General features: G+C 43.7%; 1 protein-coding gene across 1 annotated transcript in view; it reads right to left on the minus strand.

Annotated features, from left to right (window-relative positions):
- RTTN (rotatin) overlaps window positions 1-25,169 on the minus strand; it is a 3,641,098-nt gene that overhangs the window by 480,594 nt on the left and 3,135,335 nt on the right. Inside the window, exon 45 of the mRNA XM_044067142.1 lies at window positions 11,485-11,582. Coding sequence (XP_043923077.1) covers window positions 11,485-11,582 — 98 coding nt within the window. The remainder of the gene's footprint in view (window positions 1-11,484; window positions 11,583-25,169) is intronic.

Consider the following 25,169-nt stretch of genomic DNA (forward strand, 5'->3'; position numbering starts at 1 on the left):
AAAAAAAAAAAACCCAACATAACTCATTACAGCCGGGAACCTCTAGGTATTTCTGCAATTACCTCCTACTGTGCCTCTAGGCGTCAAATATGGCTTGCTCTATTTGCATTAATAATTCCAAAACCATGCTGCATACAAGGTAACAGAAGATTTTGTCTTGAAGCATACATGATGGTAAACCCAACTGCAATTATATTTGACCTCTGTCTAATGCAGCTAAAGAGATATTGAATATTATTTGCATACTGTATTTGTACAGTAATAATTTTCATATTTCTTTAACTATCTTAACATTCAGGGAACACAGACAGAACTGTATAACCTCATATGAAAGCTCACTATACGCCAGGAGTTTGCCATTTACAGTTTTCTTTTAACACTCATGATTCCAAAGATATGAATATTTGTTTGAACTGCAAGGTGATAACTTCGTTTTTTTTAAAGGCTTAAGCTACATGCACTGGGAGTTAAAGGTACATACTCTAAAGAGCTATATTACAGGGAATAAGTTAATAACTGGCTATGTAGCTGGTGTCATTTTAAGGGGATTCAGCTTCGGATGAGATGGCTGACAAGCCCTCCTGCTTTGCCAAGGATGGTAAGCACCTCTCTTGCCAAAGCTTTCAGATGATTGCTAAAACCCTTGCCGCTCCCTTAGTGCCTCTTTTAGGCACAGAGCTAATATCTCTGTGGCCAGTTTGGTAAGTTTGGGCATTCTAAGGCAATATAGCAATTCTCTCATATTCTCAGACAACCAGTTAATCATTAAAGAAAATAACACAGTATGTGAGAGATGTAAATACACAACTTCCTTTAAGGTAAAACTCATGCCTACAAGCAACATTGTCAAGAATACTCACACAGCACACCTCACACATACTGCTCACCACATACACAAATTGTCTTATGCTGTGGCACTTAAAAGAAACCTTAATAAATCTCAAAGAACTCCAAAGCCACATAACAGCAGCACTGTTCTTCAGCAATCACTAAACATCTCAGATAAGCCTACACGCAGCGATCCCCCAAAAGCAAAGCCCATAAGGCAAGCATATATTTTACCCAATACTTTTGTCACTGGGGACTCTAGTGTGCGACACACAGATGCCCCACTCTTCAGGTTAGGCAAGGAGAAGATAACTTTTAGTTATGTACTTACCATAACTTTAGATGTTTGGGATCCATCTCGCCTACATTCTGTACTGATGGGTTCGGAGCCGATCCTCGGCTCCGACTCGGCACGCTATACTATAGAACGAAGTCTCTTATTGGCTGAGCTATCCCACATCCCAGGATGCACCACCACTGCTTCCCCAGATCTTGTTTGTTCGCACACATGCATACACACATAGACTGTTGATATAATATTGCCAGATGTTTCAAGATGAAACGGCTAAACTCGAACCGTCCTGTCTCTTCTGATCTCCAAGGCAGGGGGAAGGAGGGTGGGTTATTAGGAATGTAGGCGAGATGGATCCCAAACATCTAAAGTTATGGTAAGTACATAACTAAAAGATGTTATGTGATCCTATCTCGCCTACATTCTGTACTGATGGGACAGCGTCCCTAGCACCTGATTCCTGGGTGGTTCACTGGAAAACACTCCTGCGAACTGTGGAACCGAAGGAAGCTCGCCCCCGAGATGCCACATCCAATTTGTAATGAGAAATGAAGGTGTGAGGAGAAGACCACGTAGCCGCAGCACAAATGTCACTAATGGCAAGCTTAGAATGAAATGCTGTCGAAGTAGCCATAGCCCTTGTAGAATGAACTTTCACTGTGGTTGTCAGCTCTTTATTAGAAAGGAAGTAAGTATGACTGATACAGTCTCTGATCCACTTGGCAATAGTGACCTTCGTGACGGCTTTGCCCAATTTATTGTCCGAAAAGGACACAAACAACTGATCTGTTTTCCGTGTTTGGTGCGTCCTATCTAAATAGAAGCGCAATTGCCTGTGAACATCCAATGTGTGGAAGATGTATTCCACTCTGTTTGAGTACTTTGGGAAGAAAACTGGAAGTTCCAATGACTGTTGCAGACAAAAACTGGAACAAACCTTAGGAACAAAGGATGGATTAGGCCTGAGGGATACTCTATCCTTGTGAAAAACCAGGTACGGTGGTTTGACACATAGGGCTTGAAGTTCCGAAACTCTTCTGGCTGATGTAAGTGCAACCAAAAAAGCAGTCTTCCAAAAAAGAAATTTCAAGTCACAAGTTGCTGCCGGTTCGAAGGGGGAAGAGGTCAAAGCACCTAACACCACATTAAGATCCCACGGTGGAGCGGGATGAGAAATCGGAGGTCGTAGCAGCCCAGCACCTTTCATGAAGGCTTTACACAACTTGTTGCTCATCAAAGGTGGGTCTATAGTTTCATGAAAATTGGAAATAGCTGCCAATTGAACCTTGATGGTAGAGACCGAAGAACCTTGATTGAATAGAGAAGCTAAAAACTTCAGAACCTCTGACACCGGGACAGTTATGGGATCTAATCCCCGGAGTTGGGCCCAAATAGCAAATCTCTTCCATTTGCTGTTATACATTTTTCTAATAGAAGTCTTGTGGGCCGAGGACAAGATATGTATGACTTCCGGGTCCAAAGCATGGTTCCTGACTATGGTCGGAAGAGGAGGAGCCAAGCTGTTAACCTCAACGAGTGAAGGGACTGATGATGTTGTCCTGACTGATGGATCAAGAGGTCCAGAACCTGATCCAGGAACCATGGACCGTCCAGTGCATATTTCCGAAGATAGGGAAACCAGACTTGACGAGGCCAGTATGGGGCAACTAAAATCATCTTGCTCCCCAAGTGAATCGCCTTCTGGATCATCTTGGGAAGAAGGGGAACCGGTGGAAAGGCGTATAGCAGACCGGTGGGCCAAGCTTGGACTAGGGCGTCCTTGGCAATCTCCCCCGGAACTGGGGTGAGAGAGAAGAACTGCTGGCATTTCGCGTTGAGTGGGGTCGCGAAAAGGTCGCAACAAGGAGTTCCCCATCTTCTGAAAATCTGAGTTGCCACTGTGTCGTTCAGAGACCACTCGTGAGGGGAGAGAATAGTTCTGCTCAGTCTGTCGGCTATAACATTGGATCTCCCAGGAATAAGTGTCGCTACCAGAAAACTTTTGGTTGCAAACGCCCAGTCCCATACTTTCATGGCCTCTCTGCAAAGGGGGTAGGATCTGGTCCCTCCCTGCTTGCTCAGGTACCAGACTACTGACATGTTGTCGGACTGAATGGCAATCACGCCCGGAGGGAGGTAATCGTGTAGCGCTTGCAGAGATAGAAGCACCGCCCTCATTTCCAGTATGTTGATGTGGAGGAGATTCTCGTCGGAATGCCAATTGCCTTGGACTGACCTGCCTAGGTAATGTCCCCCCCACCCCGTCTGGGAGGCGTCCGTAGTCAATGTGGCCACTGGAGGTGGTGGAACGAAGGGTCGCCCCTGATCCAGGTTGGAGGAAAGAAGCCACCAACGAAGGTCCTGCTTGCACGTCTCCGTGATCCGAATGAGGTAACTGAGAGGGAGATCCTGATAAGACCACTGGACTGACAGGAGCCACTGGAGAATCCTCATATGTAATCTTGCCAAGGGGACTAGGAGAACGGTGGCCGACATGGAACCTAACAGCTGTAGGACCATCCTGGCTGGGGCTCGGCGTTTGAGAAGCAAGGCTCGAACTTGAGACTGTAATGTTTCTATCCTCTCTGTAGGAAGATAGACCCGCATTTGCTTTGAGTCTATCTCTACTCCGATAAACCGTATGCGCTGAGATGGCAGCAACACAGACTTTGCCCAATTGAAGGTGATTCCTAGGGAGTTGCCTAGAGATATAGTGGCTGCTAGGTTCTGTAAGAGTAGACGCCTGGAGGTGGCAGTTAGGAGCCAGTCGTCTAGATATGGAAACACCTGGAATCCTAGACTCCTCAGGTGAGCAGTCACCACCGCCAAACATTTGGTGAACACCCTGGGGGCTGTGGTGAGACCAAAGGGCAGTGCACGGAACTGGAAATGACTGTCTCCCAGGCTGAAGCGCAAATGTCTCCTGGATGCCTGATCTATCAGGATGTGATAATAGGCATCCTTGAGATCTATGGAGCACATCCAAACACCTTTCTCCAGTAGCAGGAGAATGGATTGCAAGGTGACCATCCGGAACTTGGACTTCTTGACTGATCGATTTAGCTTGCTCAGATCCAAAATGGGCCTCAAGTCCCCGGTCTTTTTTGGCACCAAAAAGAATTTTGAGTAAGTCCGTAATCCGGTCTGGCCTACGGGGACCGGTTGGATGACTCCTTTTTGAAGCAGCTTTGAGATTTCGATGGCTGCAAGATCCTGTTGACTGGGTGGTGGGTCCGGGATTTTTCTGGATGGCGGGGGGGGGATTGTGAAAAAGGGATGACGTAACCTCCGGCGATGATTCGGAGCACCCATCGGTCCTGAATGATATTCTCCCAGGCCTTTAGGAGCCTCGAAAAATGACCCCCGACTGGCTCAGGAGCTGCGCAGTCAGGCAATCCTTCAGGGATGCTGGAAGGTTGAGGAGCCACGAAAGGACTCTCGGTCTCCAGTGTTGCGGGGGCCTCTGCCGCCTCTGGGACGACGTCTTCCTGAAAAATTTCCCCCTCCTCTGCCTCTAGAAGGGGAATCGTCCTGCTGTGAGGGGTAAGTCTTTTGAGATTTACGGAACCACATTCCCCCCCCCTCTTCTAGCCTTGGGATAAGGCCGGAAGGGAGTGGAAAACCGTGCCCCTACGGCAGTCAAAGTCTTACCCTCTTGTTCACAGCGGGTCAAGGTGTCCTTTACCTTGGGTCCAAACTAAGAGGACCCATCAAAGGGAGCGTCGGCAAAGGAAGACTTGAAGGCCTCCGCAAAATGACACAGGCGGAGCCAGGCTTGTCTCCGTAGAGCAACACCTGTACCCGCCGCTCTACTCGCCCCCTCGGCTGCATACGAAATGAGCCTCATGGACGAGTTCGATATCGATGATAGAGTAGCCAACTGAGAGATAACCGTCTGGGCCAACTGCTCAGGTAGGTTACCAGAGAGGGTATCTGAAAGTTCCTTGACCAGATCCCTCTGAAGTCTGGTGAAGTGCGTCAGATAATTCAGAGACCTTAAAGTAAAGGCTGCTGAAGTAAGGGTGCGCTTCCCGTACCGATCCATGCTCCTGGACTCTTTATTAGGAGGATGGACGGACGTTGAAGCCTCTGCCACATCTTGCTGGGTAGCAGATGCCACCACCAGGGCATCTACGGCCACACCTTTGGAGAGGAAGTCCTTTTCAGGGGGGGGGGGGGGCTGAAAGAAATTTATTTGGAAGAGCTGGCACTGGTTCCACAGAATCCGGGTGCTCCCACACCCTTCGAGAGATCAAATCCAGAAGCTCATCGAAGGGCGGAGACATCCAGGAGGCGGAGGGCTGAGCCCCGAAGGCCTTGAGGAATACCGACTCCTCAGCGGAAGGGGGTTTGGACTGCCAGTCGCCTCGTTGCTTCAGGATTTCCAAGATATCCACAAAGGAGACATCATCCGAAGACGACTTGGGGGACCCCTCCGCATCATCGAGGTCGGTGTCCGAGGTGAGAGACTCATCAGGGGAGTCGACGTGCTTCCTCTTGCACTGTCTCTTCCTTGGAGGTTCCTCCGAAGACGCTTCGGAGGGACCTTCAGGAAGGGGGGAAACCCCAATGGGGGTGACCTCAGGCCCCAGGGCTCCGCTGTCTTGAGACAGGGGGACTACAAAGGAACCAGTCTCCGTGCCAAGGGAAGGTGACGGTGAAACGGTGGAGGTGGCCAAAGAAGATTTGGCCAAAGCACTCCTCATGGCCCTGAAGGCCGGACCCCCGAGTCCGATCCCTGAGGCCACAACAGTAGACGGCACTCCCGCAGCCGACGCACCGAGAGGGAGGCTCGGAACCGAAAACATCGGTCCCGAAGCGTCACCCCCGGGGCCGACCGAGGAGGTCCGTGTACCGAACTCCGACCCGAAGGTCGGGGTTGGAGTAAGGGTCGGAGCCAACCCGAAAACCTCAATCGGCTCCACCAGCACCGACTCCAACGGTGCCGAGGCTGTTGGAGGAGGAACCAAAACCACAGGGTGGGCAATCGGCTCCGAAGCCGATTGGGCTAGAGCCGAAACTAACTTTTAGAAGACTGGAGACTGAAACAGCCTTTGAAGTACCCTGTCAATGTCCGAATCCGACATCCTCGAAGACCGAGAAGAGATCGAATGGGTTCGAGTCGACTTCTCCACCGGTTCCGAAGGACTGGGGGACCGGCTCCGAATCGTCTTGATCAATATCGGTGCTGAGGGAGACTCCACAACCATTGCAATTTCCCTCGGTGCCGAAGTGGACTTCGGCGCCGAAGGGGAAGAGTCTGAGCGGGCAATTCTCATCGGCTCCGAAGACAGTGGAGCCAATGAAGGTGACCCGCCTCTCGAAGCTCTAGCTGTCAGCTCTGAAGCCAGAGGAGTCGAGGCTGGAGGCATCGAGGCAGACCGTTCCGCCCTCAGCTCCGAAGTCCGTGGAGCCGATGGAGAAGCCTGCCGAGATTTCTTTGTGGCCAGTTCCGACGGGCTGGTCGGAGCCGACGATTATTTTTTCTTCGAGGGAGAAGAGGAAGAAGATAAAGCCTCCTCAAAAGTAGGTTTAATAAGCCCTTTTAAAATCAATTTGTTTTTCCTCTCTTGGAGGACCCGGGAGGAAAAAGCGTGACAAACACTGCAAGACTCCTGAAGGTGTTTAGGGCCTAAACAATACACACATAAAGAGTGATCGTCCGTTATGGACATATTGTAGCTGCATTTAGAGCACTTCTTGAACCCAGATGGTCTGTGCTCTTTCGACATATTGACTCCCAAACACTGCAACCAAAAAGAGAAACTTTCTCCAAAAACTTGTCAAGAAAAGGCAAATAATTCACGTGCGAGGGAAAGGCCCCTCTAACTTAAATGGGATCCTTTCCCTCCAATAAAAGACAAATTTACCACAAAAAACTTAATCAAAAATCAGCCACACAACAACGATAGCTGTTAAAACAGCTTTGGGGGTTAATCAAAAATTTCTGACAGAAATTTTTGAAGAAAATAGACACTTAGCTCAGCCAAGTCCGAAACCACATCTTTGCTGTAAAGCGGCAAATGAGATCTGGGGAAGCAGTGGTGGTGCATCCTGGGATGTGGGATAGCTCAGCCAATAAGAGACTTCGTTCTATAGTATAGCGTGCCGAGTCGGAGCCGAGGATCGGCTCCGAACCCATCAGTACAGAATGTAGGCGAGATAGGATCACATAACATCAGTTAGTTGCCTATCTGGAGCCAGGATGCACAATATCATGACCACACTCAAGTCACTGCACCCCAGGTACCAATATGATTTTGTCACAGTCCATGTGGGTGTAAATGATGTGAGACGTATCTCACTGGACTATATGAAAAGAGACATAATGGATTTCTCAGAATGTGTGTCACAGACAGGTATGAGCCTTGCATTTAGCAGGATCTTACATTCACCAAGGGTGATGCCACAGTACAAAACATAAAATGACTGACTTGAATATTTGGCTTTGTTCCTGGTGTCATAACAGGGGATCCAATGTCTGTCAGCATGGGAGGACGTGGTCAATAGACCACATTGCTTTGTTAAAGATGGGCTGTACCTACCCTTCCCCCTCGGCTTTTGGAAATTGGCTAAAACATTATCCACCCCCTTAGTGCCTTTTTTAGACAATGCCAAAAATATAAAACTACTAAAATACTGAAACAAAAGTCTCCAAAGCAACCTTAAGGTATTACTGCTCAGTGTTAGGAGCCTAAACAAAAAACTCCACAACTTCAAGCCCTCCTCACACTGGAGTAAGAAGACATCTGTGCCATGACTGAGACTTGGTTTAGAGCTGGTGAAAGGACTCTGGCAATGCAAGGCTGCTGTACCTTCCACACATTTAGACCAACAACAGCACAGACTGGGGCTAAAGGTGGATGTGTCTTGATCTACATGGCAACAAACATACCTCCAGGTTGGTTAAACAGGATGATACCACAGTGCTCATCCACATGCAAGTCACCACAAACAAGTTCCTCACTATGCCGTGGCTAACTACAGGTCACCATCTATTTCCCTAGAGTATCACAACTCTTACCGAAGTCTACTAGAGGCACTCACCATCCAACCAAACACCCATTTCATGTGTGACTTTAACTATTCCTCCACAGACTGGGAAACTTACACTGTCGCAGACTCACAAGCAGAATGCTTCCTAGACTTTATTAACAGAAACACCCTGGAACAGAGAGCACATGCTCCAACAATAAACACTGGCATAATGGTTACGGTTTTTACCTTACAGACACAAGGTGCAGGGTTTGATTCTCACATGGGGTAATTGGCTAGGCTTAAAATGACCCACAAAGGCAGTTAGCCTAGTACTAATCTATGAACCTATGAAAAAGAGGATCACACAAACTGGACCTGGTAGTCAACATGGGAGAATGCCCCCCACCCCCCGTGTCATGTCCTCACTAGTAAGATCAGATCACAAAGCTGTCTCCTTTGAAGTAAAAGTGAAACCAGAAAACCCAGCTACACCAGCAACAATTAGGAGCTACTCTAAGGCAAACTACATCTTATTAAGTGACAGTTTGTCAAAATTCAAGGCTCCCCCAACCCAAGACCACAGTTACCTATTCAGAATTATTCACTGAGTCCCTATGCAAATGTGAATGGCTGCCTTGAGGCTGCTGTAGCCACCAGAAGGAAACTCAAAACAAACACTAAAAGCAAACCCCACTGGTGGAATCCTCACCTAAACAGAGTATATATTAAAAGAAAAACGCTCATGGTCAAAATCACAAAGACCAACTTCCTTAAAGACAAGTGTTCTCTTATACACCTAAACAAAAAAATTAAGAGGTCTAATTAAGGCCAACTATAAGGTTGGGATAGCCTTCCAGGCTAAGGGCAATCACAAGGTCTTCTTCAGCTATTTCTAAAATCTCAACGGTAACACACAGCAGTGTGCTAAACTGGTGGTGATTGGTATCACCTTCACCGATCAGGGTGACATAGCAAATCTACTGGCTGATGAATTCAGCTCAAACTTCACCACCTCACAACTACCTCCCTCCCCCCCAGCTCCTATGGGTGAAATCCCCTCTAACATACTTCCCCAACTAGGGAAACCAGGTTTTGGCATCACGATCTAAAGCCAAGAATACCACCTTCATGGGTCCTGACAACATCTCCAGTTGCCTCCTGAACAGTGTAAAGCATGAGCTATCAGGACCACTTCAGACACTCTTCAACTACAGCCTCGAAACAGGCTATGTTCCAAGTGAATGGAGGACTGCAACAGTCATTCCCCTTGATAAGGAAGGATCATCAACTGACCCAGGGAACTACAGACCCAACAGTCTAACAAGCGTAATTTGGAAAGCTACGGAACGAATTATGGAAATGATAAACAATGACATTGGCAACCTACAGACACAGGACCCATCCTTGTTTTGCTTTGTTAAGGGAAGATCATGCCTTCTTAACCTGGTAGTCTTCTTTGAGAATATCACCAAGGCAATGGATGGTGGTAAAACAGTGCATACTGTGTATCTTGACCTGGCCAAGGCATTTGATACAATACCCTACTCAGGCACTGCTGACAAGCTCAATGAGCTAGGCATAAATCCCTACATAACTTTTTGGACTGCCAGCTATCTCACAGACAGGACCCAAGAAGCCAGGATTAGTGAGACCACCTCCACCAAGAGACCGGTCACCAGTGAAGTATCCCAGGGCTTTGCACCGGGCCTGCTCCTTTGGCATCTACTTCTTGGAAGTCAAGGCAAACATTCAAGGCCTCTGGCTCACCAAGTTTGCAGATGACTGTAAATTGGGAGCTATTACACATCACCCTAAGACACCTTTTATTTTGGAAGAGGGTTCAACACAGACAAATGACTGGTGCCAAACCCATGGCCTTTTTTTAAAACCCAGTGCCACAAAATACATTATAATGCCCTTAGGGAAATTGTCAACCCAAATTAATTACTCCATCTATAAAACACCACTAAGAGTTGACTCAGCAGTAAGGGATCTAGGAACATATGTAGACAGCAATCTGGCCTTTGACCAACATGTAGCTAAAATAGTAAGAAAATCATTTTCTCTCTCCCAACTTATTTATTTAACATCTGTTTACCAGGAAAGTCTGACTTGGAATGAAGCCAATTTTCAGGGAAGGCCCAGGGAGAAACACTCCAAATGCATATCTTTGTAATGTGGGAGGAAACCGGAGTACCCAGACAAAACCCACAGGAATGTAGGGAGGATATGCAGACTCTGCACAGAAGGCACTCCAGTCAAGAATCGAACTGGAGAACCTCTTGCTGTGCGGTGACAACGCTACTGCTGTACCACTACGCCATTAGTACTGGTAACTTATAAGGGTATGGCATCGAAGTCCAAGGAAGTTACAGTATCACCCTACTCAGCCCTTATCACACCTGTCATTGAGTACTATGCCCCTTTTGGCATGTATCTAACTAGACACTTGAAAAGGTTGGAATGCCCACAAAGCTTTCTTACCAAGAGAATTCAGGGCATGAATACCATGTCCGTCACCGTTTGCCTAAAGGATCTGTCTCTGTAGTCAGCCTTCTTGGCTTATAGAGCTTCCTCAGACTCAGCCCTGATGGATCTGTTGACATGTGCAAAAAAAAAAAAAAAACAGTACCAGAAAGAATAGAGCCAGGAATCTGAACTTTACTTGTGATATAAACAGAACATGCTGGAGAGACAGATATGAGCCCCAAACATACCTCTAAACCTCTTAGAGAGTATGACGTCTGGACAAAACCTTAAATAATGAGGGGACAAATACCCAAAAATAGGGACAATTTTTAAATACTGGCATTACAAGCTTAGAAAGTTGATAAAATAACAGGTTTTGCATTACTATGAATTTTCTGAAGGATATCAAGTCTGAATCTTAAATGTTTGTCATTACTTTCTGACTTCAATTCTCAATGAATTGCCAATGATTTGCCAGAAAACAACAGTTTTATTGAGAAACAGACCAAAAATTTGAGACATTCTGCGGAAATCTGTACAGTTGAGAGGTATGGTCCCAAAGGATCCCTGCGCTATGGAATAGGCACCCCAACCATGTAAAACAGAGTTCTTCCCTGAGCCCATTCAAAGTAAACTTTAGCCATTGGATAGGAAATTGGAAATTTACCCTCATTCTGGTCCCCATGTCCCTTACAGACACAGGCCATCAACAAGAAAAGCGCTATGCTAAATAACACCCCCTTAAAAATCATTTAATTATCCCACTCACCAGACAGACACCCATGATACTTGGGATCCAAATGGGTTTGGGATGCTAGGCTTATAAGGGCCCTAATGGTTGTTACTCTAGCAACAACCTACGAACAATGATGAGGACAACTGCATAAATAATACGACACCTGCATAGAAACAGTTACCTTCTTCCTTTGTCCTGTTTTTTCAGTTTGCATGTAATCCAAGTTCAGTTGTGCATGGATCTGCTTCATTTGCTCAATACAGCTATCAAGAAATCCAGCTAGATGAGGAATGCAGAAACACAGAATAACCATTAGGAGAACTGCACAGCTGTATCCCAAAGTGGTTGCAAATAACAGATATATTTTTAGGGTATCACGGCATCTACAAATGAATGGATTCCTCTATGATGAGTTCACGGCTGAGTTAATTTTCTCTCTTTTACAAAAACAAAGGAAGTATAGTTGTGTAAGTAAACTTACCACAGTAACAGATGTTTGATTGATCACTGCTGCAGTAGACTAAACTTGTTTGTGTCTTTCAGCTATTCCCGGTTAGGGGTGACCACAGCGGAACTCTGGTCCGCTAATGATTGGTAGTTGATTTTTACGTGCCGAGTTACCAGCCCTGACGCACAACCTTCAACGAAGGTACGCCCATTCACGCATGCTCCACGCAGAAGACGCTCTAGCTGAGAATCGAACCGGACAGCGTCTTACTGTGAGTAGACTAAACTATACTGGTTATATCTTGCACAGGATATAATAGCCGGCCAGCTTCCAAAGTTTCAGGACAACTTCCTCATGCCCAAACCATTTGTCAACTCAAGCCAAGATGACTATGTTGATTGGTTTGTGCACCAAGCGATTCACAGCTTTGATGCCAACTGAGAAACACTCTTAGACCTGAGAGGGAATTGCCAGGAAAAACAAAAACATTTCCACAGCCTGACATAAAAACATACTACAAAAACAAGGGGGACAGAAAAAGGATGCAGCTACTGTTGTAAGCTTACTTACATAACTGCACTATGTTTTTCATATTGATCACTGCTGCAGTAGTCTACTCTACATGGGTACACTACCATAACCACGAACAAATGTGATGTGGAAGGGGAAGGGTGCAGGAGTTCCTTGAGAATGGTAGTAGCAAAGCCTGTTCTAAACCTGGAAAAATTAATCTAGTTTATAGAGCTTTGCAAAATATGTGCACAGAGGACCAAGTTGCTGCCTCTAGAATACTTCTTGAGTCCTACCCTTTCCAAAAAGTCATAGATGAAGCCAAGGCCCTGGGAGACTGGGCCTGACTCCGCCTGGAATAGTTTTGTTTTGGTGGGAATAGCAAAAGGTAATAGCCTCAGACAAATATTACGAAACAGTCTGATGTGACACAGGTTGTTCTTTCCTCTTACCTTCATAAGAAATGAACAGCTGATCAGAGGTTCTGGAAGATTTTGTTCTGAAAGACAGTACCCAAGTTTTCTGTGGACATTCAAGGTATATCCTTTCTCCTTCAATCTTGGATTCAGGAAAGAACACAAGGAGATGGATAGTTTGGCTTAAAGTAAACTTGGATATAATTTTAGGCATAAAATAAGGATTAGTTCTCGCAGAAACTTTCTCTCTCTGGAAAATGAAAAAAGAATGACCCACCACAAGAGTTGGCAACTCAGACAGCCTTCTAGCAGAGGTCAGAGTAATTTGTAAAAAAATGTTTTCCATGTTAAGAATGTCAGCTCAACCAGATGAGCTTATTCAAATTGAGCTAGTCTTAACTTCTGTAACACAAAATTAAGTTCCCACGGAGAAGCCACTGATTTTCTTGGAGGGTTCTAATGTATCACCCCTTTCAAAAACATCTTAGTACACATCACACTTTCCTCCTTTATTTCTTCCACATACTACTAAACCTATACTTCCAGCTTTCAAATATTCAGTCTTTGCAACTACTAACAGAAGACTTACAATTTCATAGTTTTTAAATATTTGTCAACTTATTCCACTGCCTCAGTTAAACTTTATGCTGTGCAAATGGCTCTCTAAGCAACTACATATATGTCATGAAGAGTATTCATTTTCTTCAATTGTATTTTGTTATATCTCAGTATATAATTCTACATTTGTTTTAAATAATCATAAGTTTGATTTTCTTGTATGCAACATGGATCGTTTCTCCCCGGGCCTCCACTGAAAATGGGCTCCTTGAACCCAGTGGACCTCCCCGGTTGTCAAACTGGAAATAAATAAATAAATGAACTTCACATCAGAATGCATTGAAAGAGGGGGATCCATGGTCAGACAAGCTGAAATGGCCAACAAATGAATCCTGAGAGGGGAGTAAGAGGCCATAGGATAGTAACTCTGACAAATATTGTAAATCCTGAGAAACACTATGCCTGAAGTGTGTTTGCTGGCTGTTTTGGTGTCATCAACTACAAAACCTTTTCATTTGCTTATACATGATTTTCTAGTAGTAGCAAGCTTTTTTGCCTCCATCAGTACCTGCTGCACGTCCTCAGTAAATAGGTGCCTAAAAGGTATTAAGACACTATCATCGAGAAAATAAGTTGTAGGTGTTTGGTATCAAACACTCCTGTTCTTGTGTGAGTAAATCCAGTGTGTGAGGAAGCTTGTGGTAATTACCCCTGGTAAGATCTAGTTCTACCTTAATTGTTTATGTACCATGTCACTGTGGTATTTTCTGTAATTACTTACAGAGATTGTGGCGATCACAGATGATTCACAGAGTTGACCTCCTTTTATGTTAATGTACTTTGGCCCGTCTTTCTTGTCACAGACACCTTGCACTTTTATTCCCCTTGACACTGCTCCCCAAGCAATGTACAAGGGTCTGCTGCAAATGACTGCTTTGGAGCAAAAGGGTAGAAGGGAAAAACCTGGATTCATACATATTTGATGTCGTCACCAAGTGAATTTTTTTTTCACAAATCCTAGAACTGGAATTTGAAAAGATAATGTATGTTGGTGCTGGGACTTTAGATACCACTGTATTTTTATCATGTGGAGTTTTTGCAAGAGGTATTATGGGAATCGTGGATAACATAAAACCTGGTATCCTAAGGTATTCCCTTGCAGTGACTGAGGTCTGAGTGGAAACCCCCTGGAATAGATTTAAATACAGATCTATTTTCTCCTGAGGAAGAAAAGCTCTTTGTATTGCAGTATCTAGGTGTGTGATGGAGTCAAAAAAACATTTTTTAATGTTCTCTTAGAATCCCAGACACTGTAGATCTCTCACCCAAGTGAGAGACTCTTGACACTTTGGAAAAAGACTCTGCAAAGACAAGGAAATCATCCAAATATGGAAAAATGCAGATATTCTGTATCCTACAATGGGGTATGACAGGAAGTAGATACTTTATGAACACTCTTGGAGCAGTAGATAGCCAAAAGGGCAAACAGAGTACTGATAATGTGATTGAGACACACAAAACCTTAAGAAATGCCCGAAGGCTGCATGAAGAGGTATGTGATGACATCTATCTTTTGAATTTAAGATTACTAAAAACTCAAAAGTGAATGAAGGGGTAACAGGTTAAAAAGTGAAAATATTTTGCTCTTGGGCACTACATCAAACTGGCTTAGTAAGGTAAGATCCAGAACTGGTTTCCAAGCATTTCCTTTCTTTGGCACGAAAATATTTATTTTTTTAATTTATTTTATTTAACATTTGTTTACCGGGAAATTCTGACTTGGAACAAAGTCAAATTTCTGCAGGGGCGCATGTCTTTGAATTGTGGGAGGAAACTGGAGCAGCCGGAGGAAACCCACGCAAATGCAGGGAGGACATGTAGACTCCACACAGAAGGCACCCCAGCCGAGAATCGAACCAAAGAACCTCTTGCTGTGAGACGACAATGTTACCGCTGTACCACTGCACTGTACAACATTCTTGAATAAAATCTTTTCCCAAATGCGAAGGAGGAACTGTTTCTATTACCCCTTGTAAAATCATGTGTTGTAGGACAAGAGAAAACACAGAAGGGTTTGGTCTTGTGTATGTGGAGGACTTCCCTGGAAAGGAAGATTTTTTCCCACTGTTATTTGTAGCCTTGCTGAATTAATCTCAGAACCCATATGTCTGAAACAGTCTGCTGTCAGAGAGAGAAATGGAGATTCAGAATGTCTGGAAGGGAATAAGGTCTGCAAGGGTGGGTAGGGGGTGCCTTATACATTTATTTCTCCCTTATTTGACTGCTATTCATTCTGGAGGTTTCTGCTTTCTTTCTTGAACCTCCCTGTCATAGCTTTTTATAAGTCTGCTTATCAGCATTCTGCGGAGACCGTTTTGTTTCTTGCCAAAATTGGATGTATTCCACTTCATGCACACTTGATGTCTCCACTAAGTGATTTCTTTTTCACAAATACTAGAAATGGAATTTGAAAAGGTAATGGACAATGGAGCAGAAAATTCCTTGGATAATTTAAAAAAGGGCTGAAACCCAGAGAGAGATTTCCTGAATCACCTTAACACTCTCATCACATTTTTGAAAACCTCTACAGCGCTGGGTCCAAAAACTAAATATCTACCCAAAGGAGAGATCAAAATTGTCATTTTGTACATCTTCTAGGAGATCCAGACAATGCAACCAGGCAGGCCTCCTCATCACAGTACCAGTAGCAACAGCCCTGGACCTAGTATCTACAGAGTCATATACACACTTTAAACAATGACTAGAGACCTGAGAAATAGCAGCTAAACCACACGGATTTTTTTCTCCTCACAAGAGAGAACTGCAGAGAAAACATTCTTAATACTTTCACAATTTGTCAGAACAAATTTTCACGAGTAAGAAAATTTTAAATTCTAAAAATCAAAGTTGCAAAAGCATACCCATTTCCCCAAACTTATCACTAAGCTTAGCAACCTTATCAGAAGGATTAATTTAAAAAAAAATTATCAGCAGCTACATTAACTAAAGCTACATCTGTTGGTTTGGTCTGCCATGATTATATAAAAACTTGAAAGACTGAAAAACTTTGCACATTCAGTCTTCTTTCTTAAGTGCAACATGCTGGCTGTCAGAGAAAAAACAGACTGACAAACACATCCTCTGATGTTTACAGCACTGGTGGAAAGGGTGAAAATTCTGGGAATACCAGTTATTACAACTCATAATCAAATATTATCTATTTTAATCAGTTTCAAATGTATGGGTTGCCAAATCCGATCGGATATGAGCTCAGAGTTTACTTCAAAGTTTCTTCGGATTCAGAGCTGACTTCTCCACTACCCATAATTCCCTAAACTCTACCTTAGATGCTCAGATTTTGTTTGCTGCTCAAACATAATGTATGTGTGAAAGGGCTCTTCACAGTCAGCTTGCTGCATCCATAAAAATTACTGCTGTCCTACCCAAGGGAGTTTTCTCTCTCTCTCTGTATTTACCTTTTCCTCAAGTTTACGCTCAAGTATTAGTTGGTAGTCAGCTACTTTAGTTAGTTTATTTAGCTAGGCCACCAGGCCTTTTCCACTTAGTACTACTGTTAGTGTAAAAAAAAAATAGTTGGGTTATACATCTTTATTGTAATAGTCTTTGTTACTGTAGTTTTAGGGTGCAACATGCACTCCTTTCTAGGCTTTCTTCAACATGTTAAAATTCACCAGATTCAAGTAGTATTCAGAGTCCGGGCATAAACTTCCACCCCAGGACCCACACTCCAAATGTGTTTATTGTTTGGGTGCCACACATCTGGATGAGGACCATCAGTCCTGTGCTGCTTTCAGTGCTACACCCCTTTAGACCAGAAGGGACAAACTTGTGTAAAGGGGCTCCTTCCAGCACAGACAATTACTACACCATCCACGACTTCTGCTTTCTCATCCAAAAAAGACTGACCTAAATTGAAGGGACACGGAAAGAACAAGGACTCCAATACCAATAAGAGGGAGAAAGACAGGAGCAAGTCTCCCACTAAATTTGCTAAAAACTGTTCACCAGAATTGACACTTTCTCCTGGTCCCGATCCAAAAACTACTAGAAGATCAGAACTGATGACTCCTCAGGCCTGATCACATTCTCAGTGGGCCAGATACTTACTGGGACCAGTGAGTCTTAGATTACATTCCCCTATACTCCAGGAAAGGAGATGCTCCCAAACACCTTCAGTGGTGTTGTCCACTCTGTTATCTCGAAGCTTCACAGAGCTCAATGTCATTAGGATAAAGAAGAAATTTTGAGGGTGCAAATCCAGCTTGGGGTTATCCTGATACCATCCCCTGGAACGGTACCAAGTTCTGGACATCTTACCCCTCCTCTACAGGAATTTGTACTGACTCGCCCCTTGGCTCCAGCATTATTGGATCCAACTGAAACCAGAGAAAGTGCCAGAGGTGCTTATGACTTTGATGCTGACTGCTTCTCTCACTCTTTTGACATTAATGCCTTCAAACAGAGATAAGACTTGGAGCTGAAGCTTTGGCGATGAATTCTGAGGGGGTGAATCGACAAAGAGATTCTTGGAGCAGTCTACTACTTGGGGCTTTGGCTCTACACAGCTTGAATCTGAGACTGGCTTTGGGGCCGGAGGCCATTAGTGGTGTGGGTTCCCTTCATGCCTCGGATCTGAGGGAGTTCTCGGTGCTGGTGGCTGCTTCGGCCTTTAAGGCCTTTGAAAGGGTCTTGGCAAGTTCCAAAGATAAGGTGCTTCATTCAGCTTGGCTTCACCCAAACCCCACCCAGGGTCTGCTTCCTCTCCTCATCATCATGTTGAACAGGGACAGCCAGTCCTAAGGGCTTCTGAGGAAGTCTGCTTTGTCAGTTCCCCATTCAATTCTGAACCATCTGTTGCACCCGCAGAAGGTGTCCCCAGAAAATGGACATGCAAACGGAAGCACTTATACTTGCCCACAGAGTTTTTCACTGAAGACAGTAAGTTAGAGGAAGGAGGGGGCTCCCCATTACTCCTTCTCTGAAGATGCCCCCTTTGGTGAAATTCTCAAACTAATGACGCAGAGAGGGGGTTGGTAATTCCAAGACCCTTCACCAAATGAGTCAGCGTTCTTAGAAGCCTTTGGTTCCAGATCAACATCTTTCTGGTTGGCACCTCCCACTGACCCACTTATTGACCTTATGGCTCAATGGGCATAGAAGAACTCTGATGTGGGGTAACCCTTCCCCCCAAAAAGCTGGTCATGTCATGGATGCACCTGAGGACAAGAAACACTTGAGTCCACCAGCAGATGCTATGGTGGTGGCAGCAGCCATCAGAAGAAAGTTTATCTGTTCGCCTCCTAACAGAGAATCTAAGGCAATGGACACATTTTGGAAGTGAGCCTATGCATCAGCAACTTTTGCCCTTAGGTGGGTGAACTATTTGGCTCATTTAACAAGACTGCAGAGAGACTTGACCAAAGAGATCACCAAGTCCCTCTCGGGGGTATTACTTGGGGATGCTCAGAAAACAGTGGATTCCCAAGCTTTCCACTCCACAATCTCCTCAAATGTTGCCATGGGTTTACTCATAATGCAGCTGACGGCATGACAAGAGCAGCAAGCACAGTATCACCATGCACCATCACACCTGAGTGCGTCTTTGTGATTTTGTGGAAGGCTTTAAGTCGTTCTTTGTAAATTTTCCTCATCATGGTTCCACCTTGTTTAGACCTAAAGTTAAAGGCACACTCAACAGGAGTCAGCAGGATAGTAAGACTCTCTCTGCAAGTGGGAATACGCTTCGCTACGCCACTAATAACATTTGCTAGGAACCAGAGATCGGGGAAGAAGATATGGTTCCACAAATCACAGAGTACTTTCCGTGACTCCTTGGATGATAGACCTTCCTGTGGCAGAGGGGGAGTCAATGCTAATGGATGACACCCTAGAGGCAGAGGCAGACTGCATAACCAAGGCTTTCAGTCCTTTTTCCGAGAAAGCCTTTCAACACTCCTGAACAGCTGCCCGACTGCTGCACTCTGGAGGCAGTTGGGGGCACCCATCTTTGCACCCTCAAGCTTGGCACAGAGTAACTTCCGATATCTGCGTGTTAAAGATAATATCAGGAGGTTATTCAATTCCCTTTTCCCTTCCACCTCAGAAAAGCAAAAAGAAAAAAATCCGCAATGTTGCACCAAGTCAGTGGGACTTGGCAGCCATAGAAATTTCAAAGCTGATAGAAAAAGAGAGTCATCCAACTAGTTCCCCATGACCAGTTGGACTCTGGTGTCTATTCCAGTTTCTTTTTTGATAGCAAGGAAAATGAGGGACCTCAGACACATTTTGGATCTCAGTCAGCAAAACCAGTTTGTGAAAGACAACATTCCAGATGGTTATAGTACAATTCTTTATACCTTTATTGAGGAAGGATGATTGGATGTGTTTCACAGATCTCCAGGTTGCCTACTAGCATGTCAAAATAGCAAAGAAATCCAGCAGATTTCTCTGGTTCTGGCTGTGAGTCAATCACTACCAATTACAGGCACTGCCATTCAGTCTCAGCACAGCCTCTAGAGTGTTCACTAAGATCATGGCAGTGTTAGTGGCGGACCGGGATCTGCTAGGGATCCAAGCTTTCCCATAACTCGACAATTGGCTCTTTACTGCTACCACCAAGCATTTACTTTTATGCCACCTGGACCACATACTTCAGCTGTTACTGGACTTAGGAATATCTGTCAATCTACCAAAATGTTGATTAACTCCAATACAATGTATGGAGTTTATAGGATGCCACCTAGACACCAAACTACAGATAGTCAGCCTTCTCCAGCCCAAAGTTCTGTCACTTCGTCTCACAGCATTACATGTACTGCATCACTCATCACCTCCATTGAGGTTAGTTCCACATCTCTTAAACGTCATGGCATCCATAATACTAATGGTCCCATTAGCCAGATACTATACGAGAGTACTGCAATGGACAGTGGTCTCAGTCCATTCATCCATTACATTTCAAAATCCAAATTACACAGATCTGCGAACATGTCACTTGGTGGATAATGTCCCTGACTGTAACTGAGGGTTGCTCTTTCCAATCGGAATCGCTGACTGCAACAATGATGATGGATATCTCCCTTCTAGGGTGAGGGGGCATTTCAAAGGGAGAATGGTCTAAAGTACATGGTGATCACTAGAGGTCAAACTTCACATCAGTGTCTGGAGTTGACAGTGCTCCTCCTAGAGTTGCAGGCATATCAGGATCTCCTCTCCAAGAGTGTGATTTCTACACAGATGGACAAGATGGCAGTTGTACGGTACATCAATAAGCAACGAGGTACACATTCTTATCCTCTATGTGGAGACTATGAGAGTCTGGCATTGGGTGATGTCTTCACAATGGTTTCTGATAGCAACACACATCCAACAGTTGTCCAATGTACAAATTGAGTATAATGGTCCTGATGCCTGATGAGTGGTCCCTCAATCCTACAGTGAAATATTTAATATTCAGTTGCCAGGGCCAACCTTGCTGCAAGCTTTTTGCACCCTGTTTTCACCAAATGCAGACGGTATTTTGCCCTTATCCCTCCACAGGGCAGTCACCGAGTGATGCTCTGGATGACAATTGTTCCCCTAAGCCTCCTGTATGCCCCCCCCGTTGCCCCATGAGCAAATTCATACAGAATGCAAGACAGTGCAAGGTCAAGGTGATCCTCATTGCCCCCTTTTGACCCCGACAGACATGGTTCCCCAAGACTATGACCTCTTCTTGTACATCCCTCCTTGGATGTTGGATCATTATCCAAATCTACTGACCCACACATCTGAACTGCCTCCTCTAGACCAGAAGACCACAAAGTTAACTGCATGGTTCTTCCAATTTTAACCATAATCAGAATCGCCAGGCTTTCCCATGCAATAGTCAATATTCTTTCTGCTTCTCAGAAACTGTCCACTAGAAGAATTTACCAGAGTAAATAGAAAAGATTCTCAATTTGGGCATACTCAAAAGGCCTGGATCCACTTTCAGCACCTGTTCCATCCATACTAGAATTTATTTTTATCTGATCTTTTTGATAAATGTTCCAGATTTGCCACCAACAAAATATCATTGGCTGTAATTTCAAATTTTCATGTTGGACGTAACGACATTCCAATAGCTTCACTGAAAATTTCCAAAGCTTTCCTAAAAGGTACCTTTCTACTAAGACCTCCAATTACAAACCCAGCTCCTCCATGGGACATCACCATTATGTACAAGCCCTGATGCATGCTCCTTTCGAACCCACAGCAGTTCTAAAATTTCTTACATGGAAAACAATTTTCTTAATGGCAGTGACATCAGACAGATGAATCTTGGAGTAACAGGCCCTTTCATGTATGCATCCGTATCTAGTATTTCGCAAAGACAGAGTTTCCCTTAGAACTAACGCGCCCTTTACTCCTAAGGTGGCATCCAAAGTTATTCTAAATCAGGCAATAAACTTTCATGTGTTTTTTTCCCAGGTATTCGGACAAAGAAGAATACTTGCTGCATATTTTAGATATACACAGGCAGCTCAGGATTCTATATCCACAGGACAAAAGAATTCAGAAAAGATGACCAATTGTTCATTTCATTTTATAAACCAAAGTTGGGGAAGGTACTTACTAAGATTACTTTGACCAGATGGCTGTCAGACTGCATCTTCTTTGTCTATAATAAGAATTTGCCCTTACCAGGTAAACCAAAACCCCATTCAATTAGAGGAGTTTCTACTTCTATAGCCTTTAACAAAGGCCAGTCCATTGATGAAATATGTGCTATGGCCACTTGGGCTATGGTATACACCTTTGTGTCTAACTATAAGCTGGATGTTCAATCCAGATCATGTTCCTCTTTTGGGTCCATCATGCTCAGGAATGTTCTTCCTTGATACTACCCAGTTTGACAGCTTGAGATTCTGTCCCATACGTTTGAAATGGATGCAAACAGACAACACTGGATACAAAATGTTATGTACTTACCAAACATTAGATTCATGTTGTCTGATTTTCATCCGGTTCAAATTCCCTCTCTCCTGCCCCCTTACAAATTCTCACCCATGGCCTTGAGATGATTGAGTGGACTTTTATTCACTGTCTCTGCACAGTCATGCGAGACTGTACTCACCACTCCTCAACAGGCTGGGACCGTATAAATTAGGAGTTCATTCTGAGGATGGTTCCTTTTATGTAGCATGTTTCTCACATATCACAACAAAATGGGAGGAAAACTCGATCTAAGCACCTAAGGTAGAGTCTAGGGAATTATGAGTAGAGGAGGAGTCAGATTTCTAGATCTGAAGAAACTTCAAAGTCAGCTCAGAAGTTGGATCTGACAACCCATACATTTGAAATGGATGAAAAGCAGACAACATGGATCTCACATTATAGTAAGTACATAATTTTTGAGTATTTTCTGAGACACTCTGAAGCCTTAGTGTCCCCTCACTGAAAATCTATATCTTTACTGGAGGTCCTCATTTCCTCTTGTCTTCTTCCTGTCTCTCCCAAATCTTCTTCACCAAACAGTCTTCTGCTTTCCTGCAAGTGCCCAAACCACCTTAATCTATTCTCTGCAATTGGGATTACTTCAATTTCCACTCTAATGCCATCATTTCTTAGTGTGTCCCACGGTGTGCCTTAGCACTTCATCTTCATATAATCTAGATTCCTCAGCTGCTCTTTCTTCATTGCCAATGTTTCTGTACCACACAAAAGTACTGGTCACATCACTATTTTGTACACCTCACTTTTTGGCTTCTTTGGCATTTTTCTGTCACACATTGCCTCTGTCATCCACTGAAAAACAAAGGGGATCTGTGGACAGAAGCTCAAACCTTGGTATGTAATCAAATGGTCAGAGGGTTTAGAATTTATGCTGGATTTTTATAGGTGCCACAGGCATCAAGTAAATTTTTTTCAAACCATATTTTTTATGAGCTGGCCTGTAAAATTACTATCCTGAAAATATAAAATAACAAGCCTAATTTTGCTTTGGAAAGGGTAACTCATGACATTTCCAATTTTAATATTCTGAAATGTTTGCCATATGATAGCTACAGGATCTTACTTTTATGAACTCCTCTGCCAATATTACTGCATCAAACAATCAAAAGCTATTCTTTTGTAAGATTAGAAAACCCACTGGATTGCAACCATGTAATATCAGCAGCTTTAGATTAATAATACTGAAGAACTGACTCAAAACTATTAAAAATGTCTAAAATGCACAACATTGCTTTCGCATTCTCAGAAGTTTGCTTGTAACTATTTTTTTTTACTTTTCTGAGTAGTGGCCACCATGCAGCTGTTTCCTTAAAATGCCTTGTGAACATAATTGCTGTCATTTTTCAGATGCATGTAACATTGCCTTTTTTTACAGCACATAGCAATAGTTAATCAGAATGACTATAACATTACAATTTGTGGCATAATTTTAAAATGACCCTGCAAAGAGCATGATATGAGGTTTTAAGATGACAAAAGTTACAGATCAGCGAGGCAAATAATAACAAGCTCATAACAATGGCAGTTGTCATCGATCTAGTGACCACATAACTACACATTTGGCAAACTCCAGTAAGTGGACATCTTCATTTCAGTACAGAGATTAATTTAAATTGTTTCATAAATAAAAATTTTACCACTTTTCATATGTAGGCTGAAGTCATTTTGTGAAACCACAATATAGTTTCACATTCACTGTCCAAAACCAACTTAGCAACAAGACATACTTAACATTTCTTCACACCAATTTACCTGCAATTATTAAATATTTTTGCAGGCACATAATTTTCTCTTTGCCCTTTATTCAACAGCCACATTATTTATATATATATATATATATATATATATATATATATATATATATATATATATATATATTTGGCTAGGGTTTGTACCATATGATGGTAGGATTCACTGAGGATATGAGTGGGAAACTGTGCACACAAGGGGAGAGTGCAGTAAGCCCTCAGAGTGACTTGCGGGTATAAGTCAGCAACCAGAGGTGACCTTAAGGCTTACAACAAAAATGTCTTCATAGTCTGCAACTGGAATGTTGTAGCTGAAGGTGTGGAAACAACAGGATGAAGTCTGAAACAAGAATGGCCCTAGACTGGAAAGGGATGAAGCAAGACCCTGAGACTACTGGGATAAGGACACTTCCTGCCTTGGCAACTGGAATAGAGAGACGCAGGCAAAGCACAACCTCCTCCATGGCTGCCTGGATGACAGCCCCTATGGTCTGCTCTCACACTTATGCTGGTGATTCCAAAGTCAGTAAGAAAAAAAAAATCACAGTAGATGTAACCTTTGGCCAAAGTGTGCACTGATGACTGAGTTGCTACAGCACACATGCACATAACAAAAAGCATTCTTGAAGAAAGCATGGATACAGATACTGCACTGGAGGATTCGGCTTTGACCACAGCATCTGCCAATGGATGGTTTGCCAGATGATGGCAGAAGCTGGAAACAGCTGATAATCTACTTGGAAAGTGTCTGTTTGGCAACTGCAAACTTTCTTTCACTCTTCAGCCAAAACCAACAGGTGATTCCTATTTAAAAAAAACTGTAGAGCTAGGATTGCTAAAAGAAATGAAAACTAAAGCAAATAAAGGAAAACAGAAATAATATTCCCCATCTCAGGCACTCTCTTCACACAATATGTGAGCAGTTAGTGTATATCCAGGTTATGAGGAGTTTCTTGTCCTCTTGTCTTGCCTCTGTCATGAAATGTGGAGATGAACAGACTGGATGAGGGAAACCTACAAAATCACATCTGACAGAAACCTAGCTTTCATTCCAGGGGATATCATATCCTTGTGAAAGACCAGATATGGCTTCCTGCAAGTTCATAGGTTAATAGATTAGTACTAAGCTAACTGCCCTTGAGAGCCATTTTAAGCCTAGCCAATTATCCCTTGTGAGACTCAAACCCTG

Source organism: Protopterus annectens, chromosome 3.part1, assembly GCF_019279795.1.
Source record: "Protopterus annectens isolate FY-2018-M chromosome 3.part1, PAN1.0, whole genome shotgun sequence".
Taxonomy (NCBI): Eukaryota; Metazoa; Chordata; order Ceratodontiformes; family Protopteridae; genus Protopterus; species Protopterus annectens.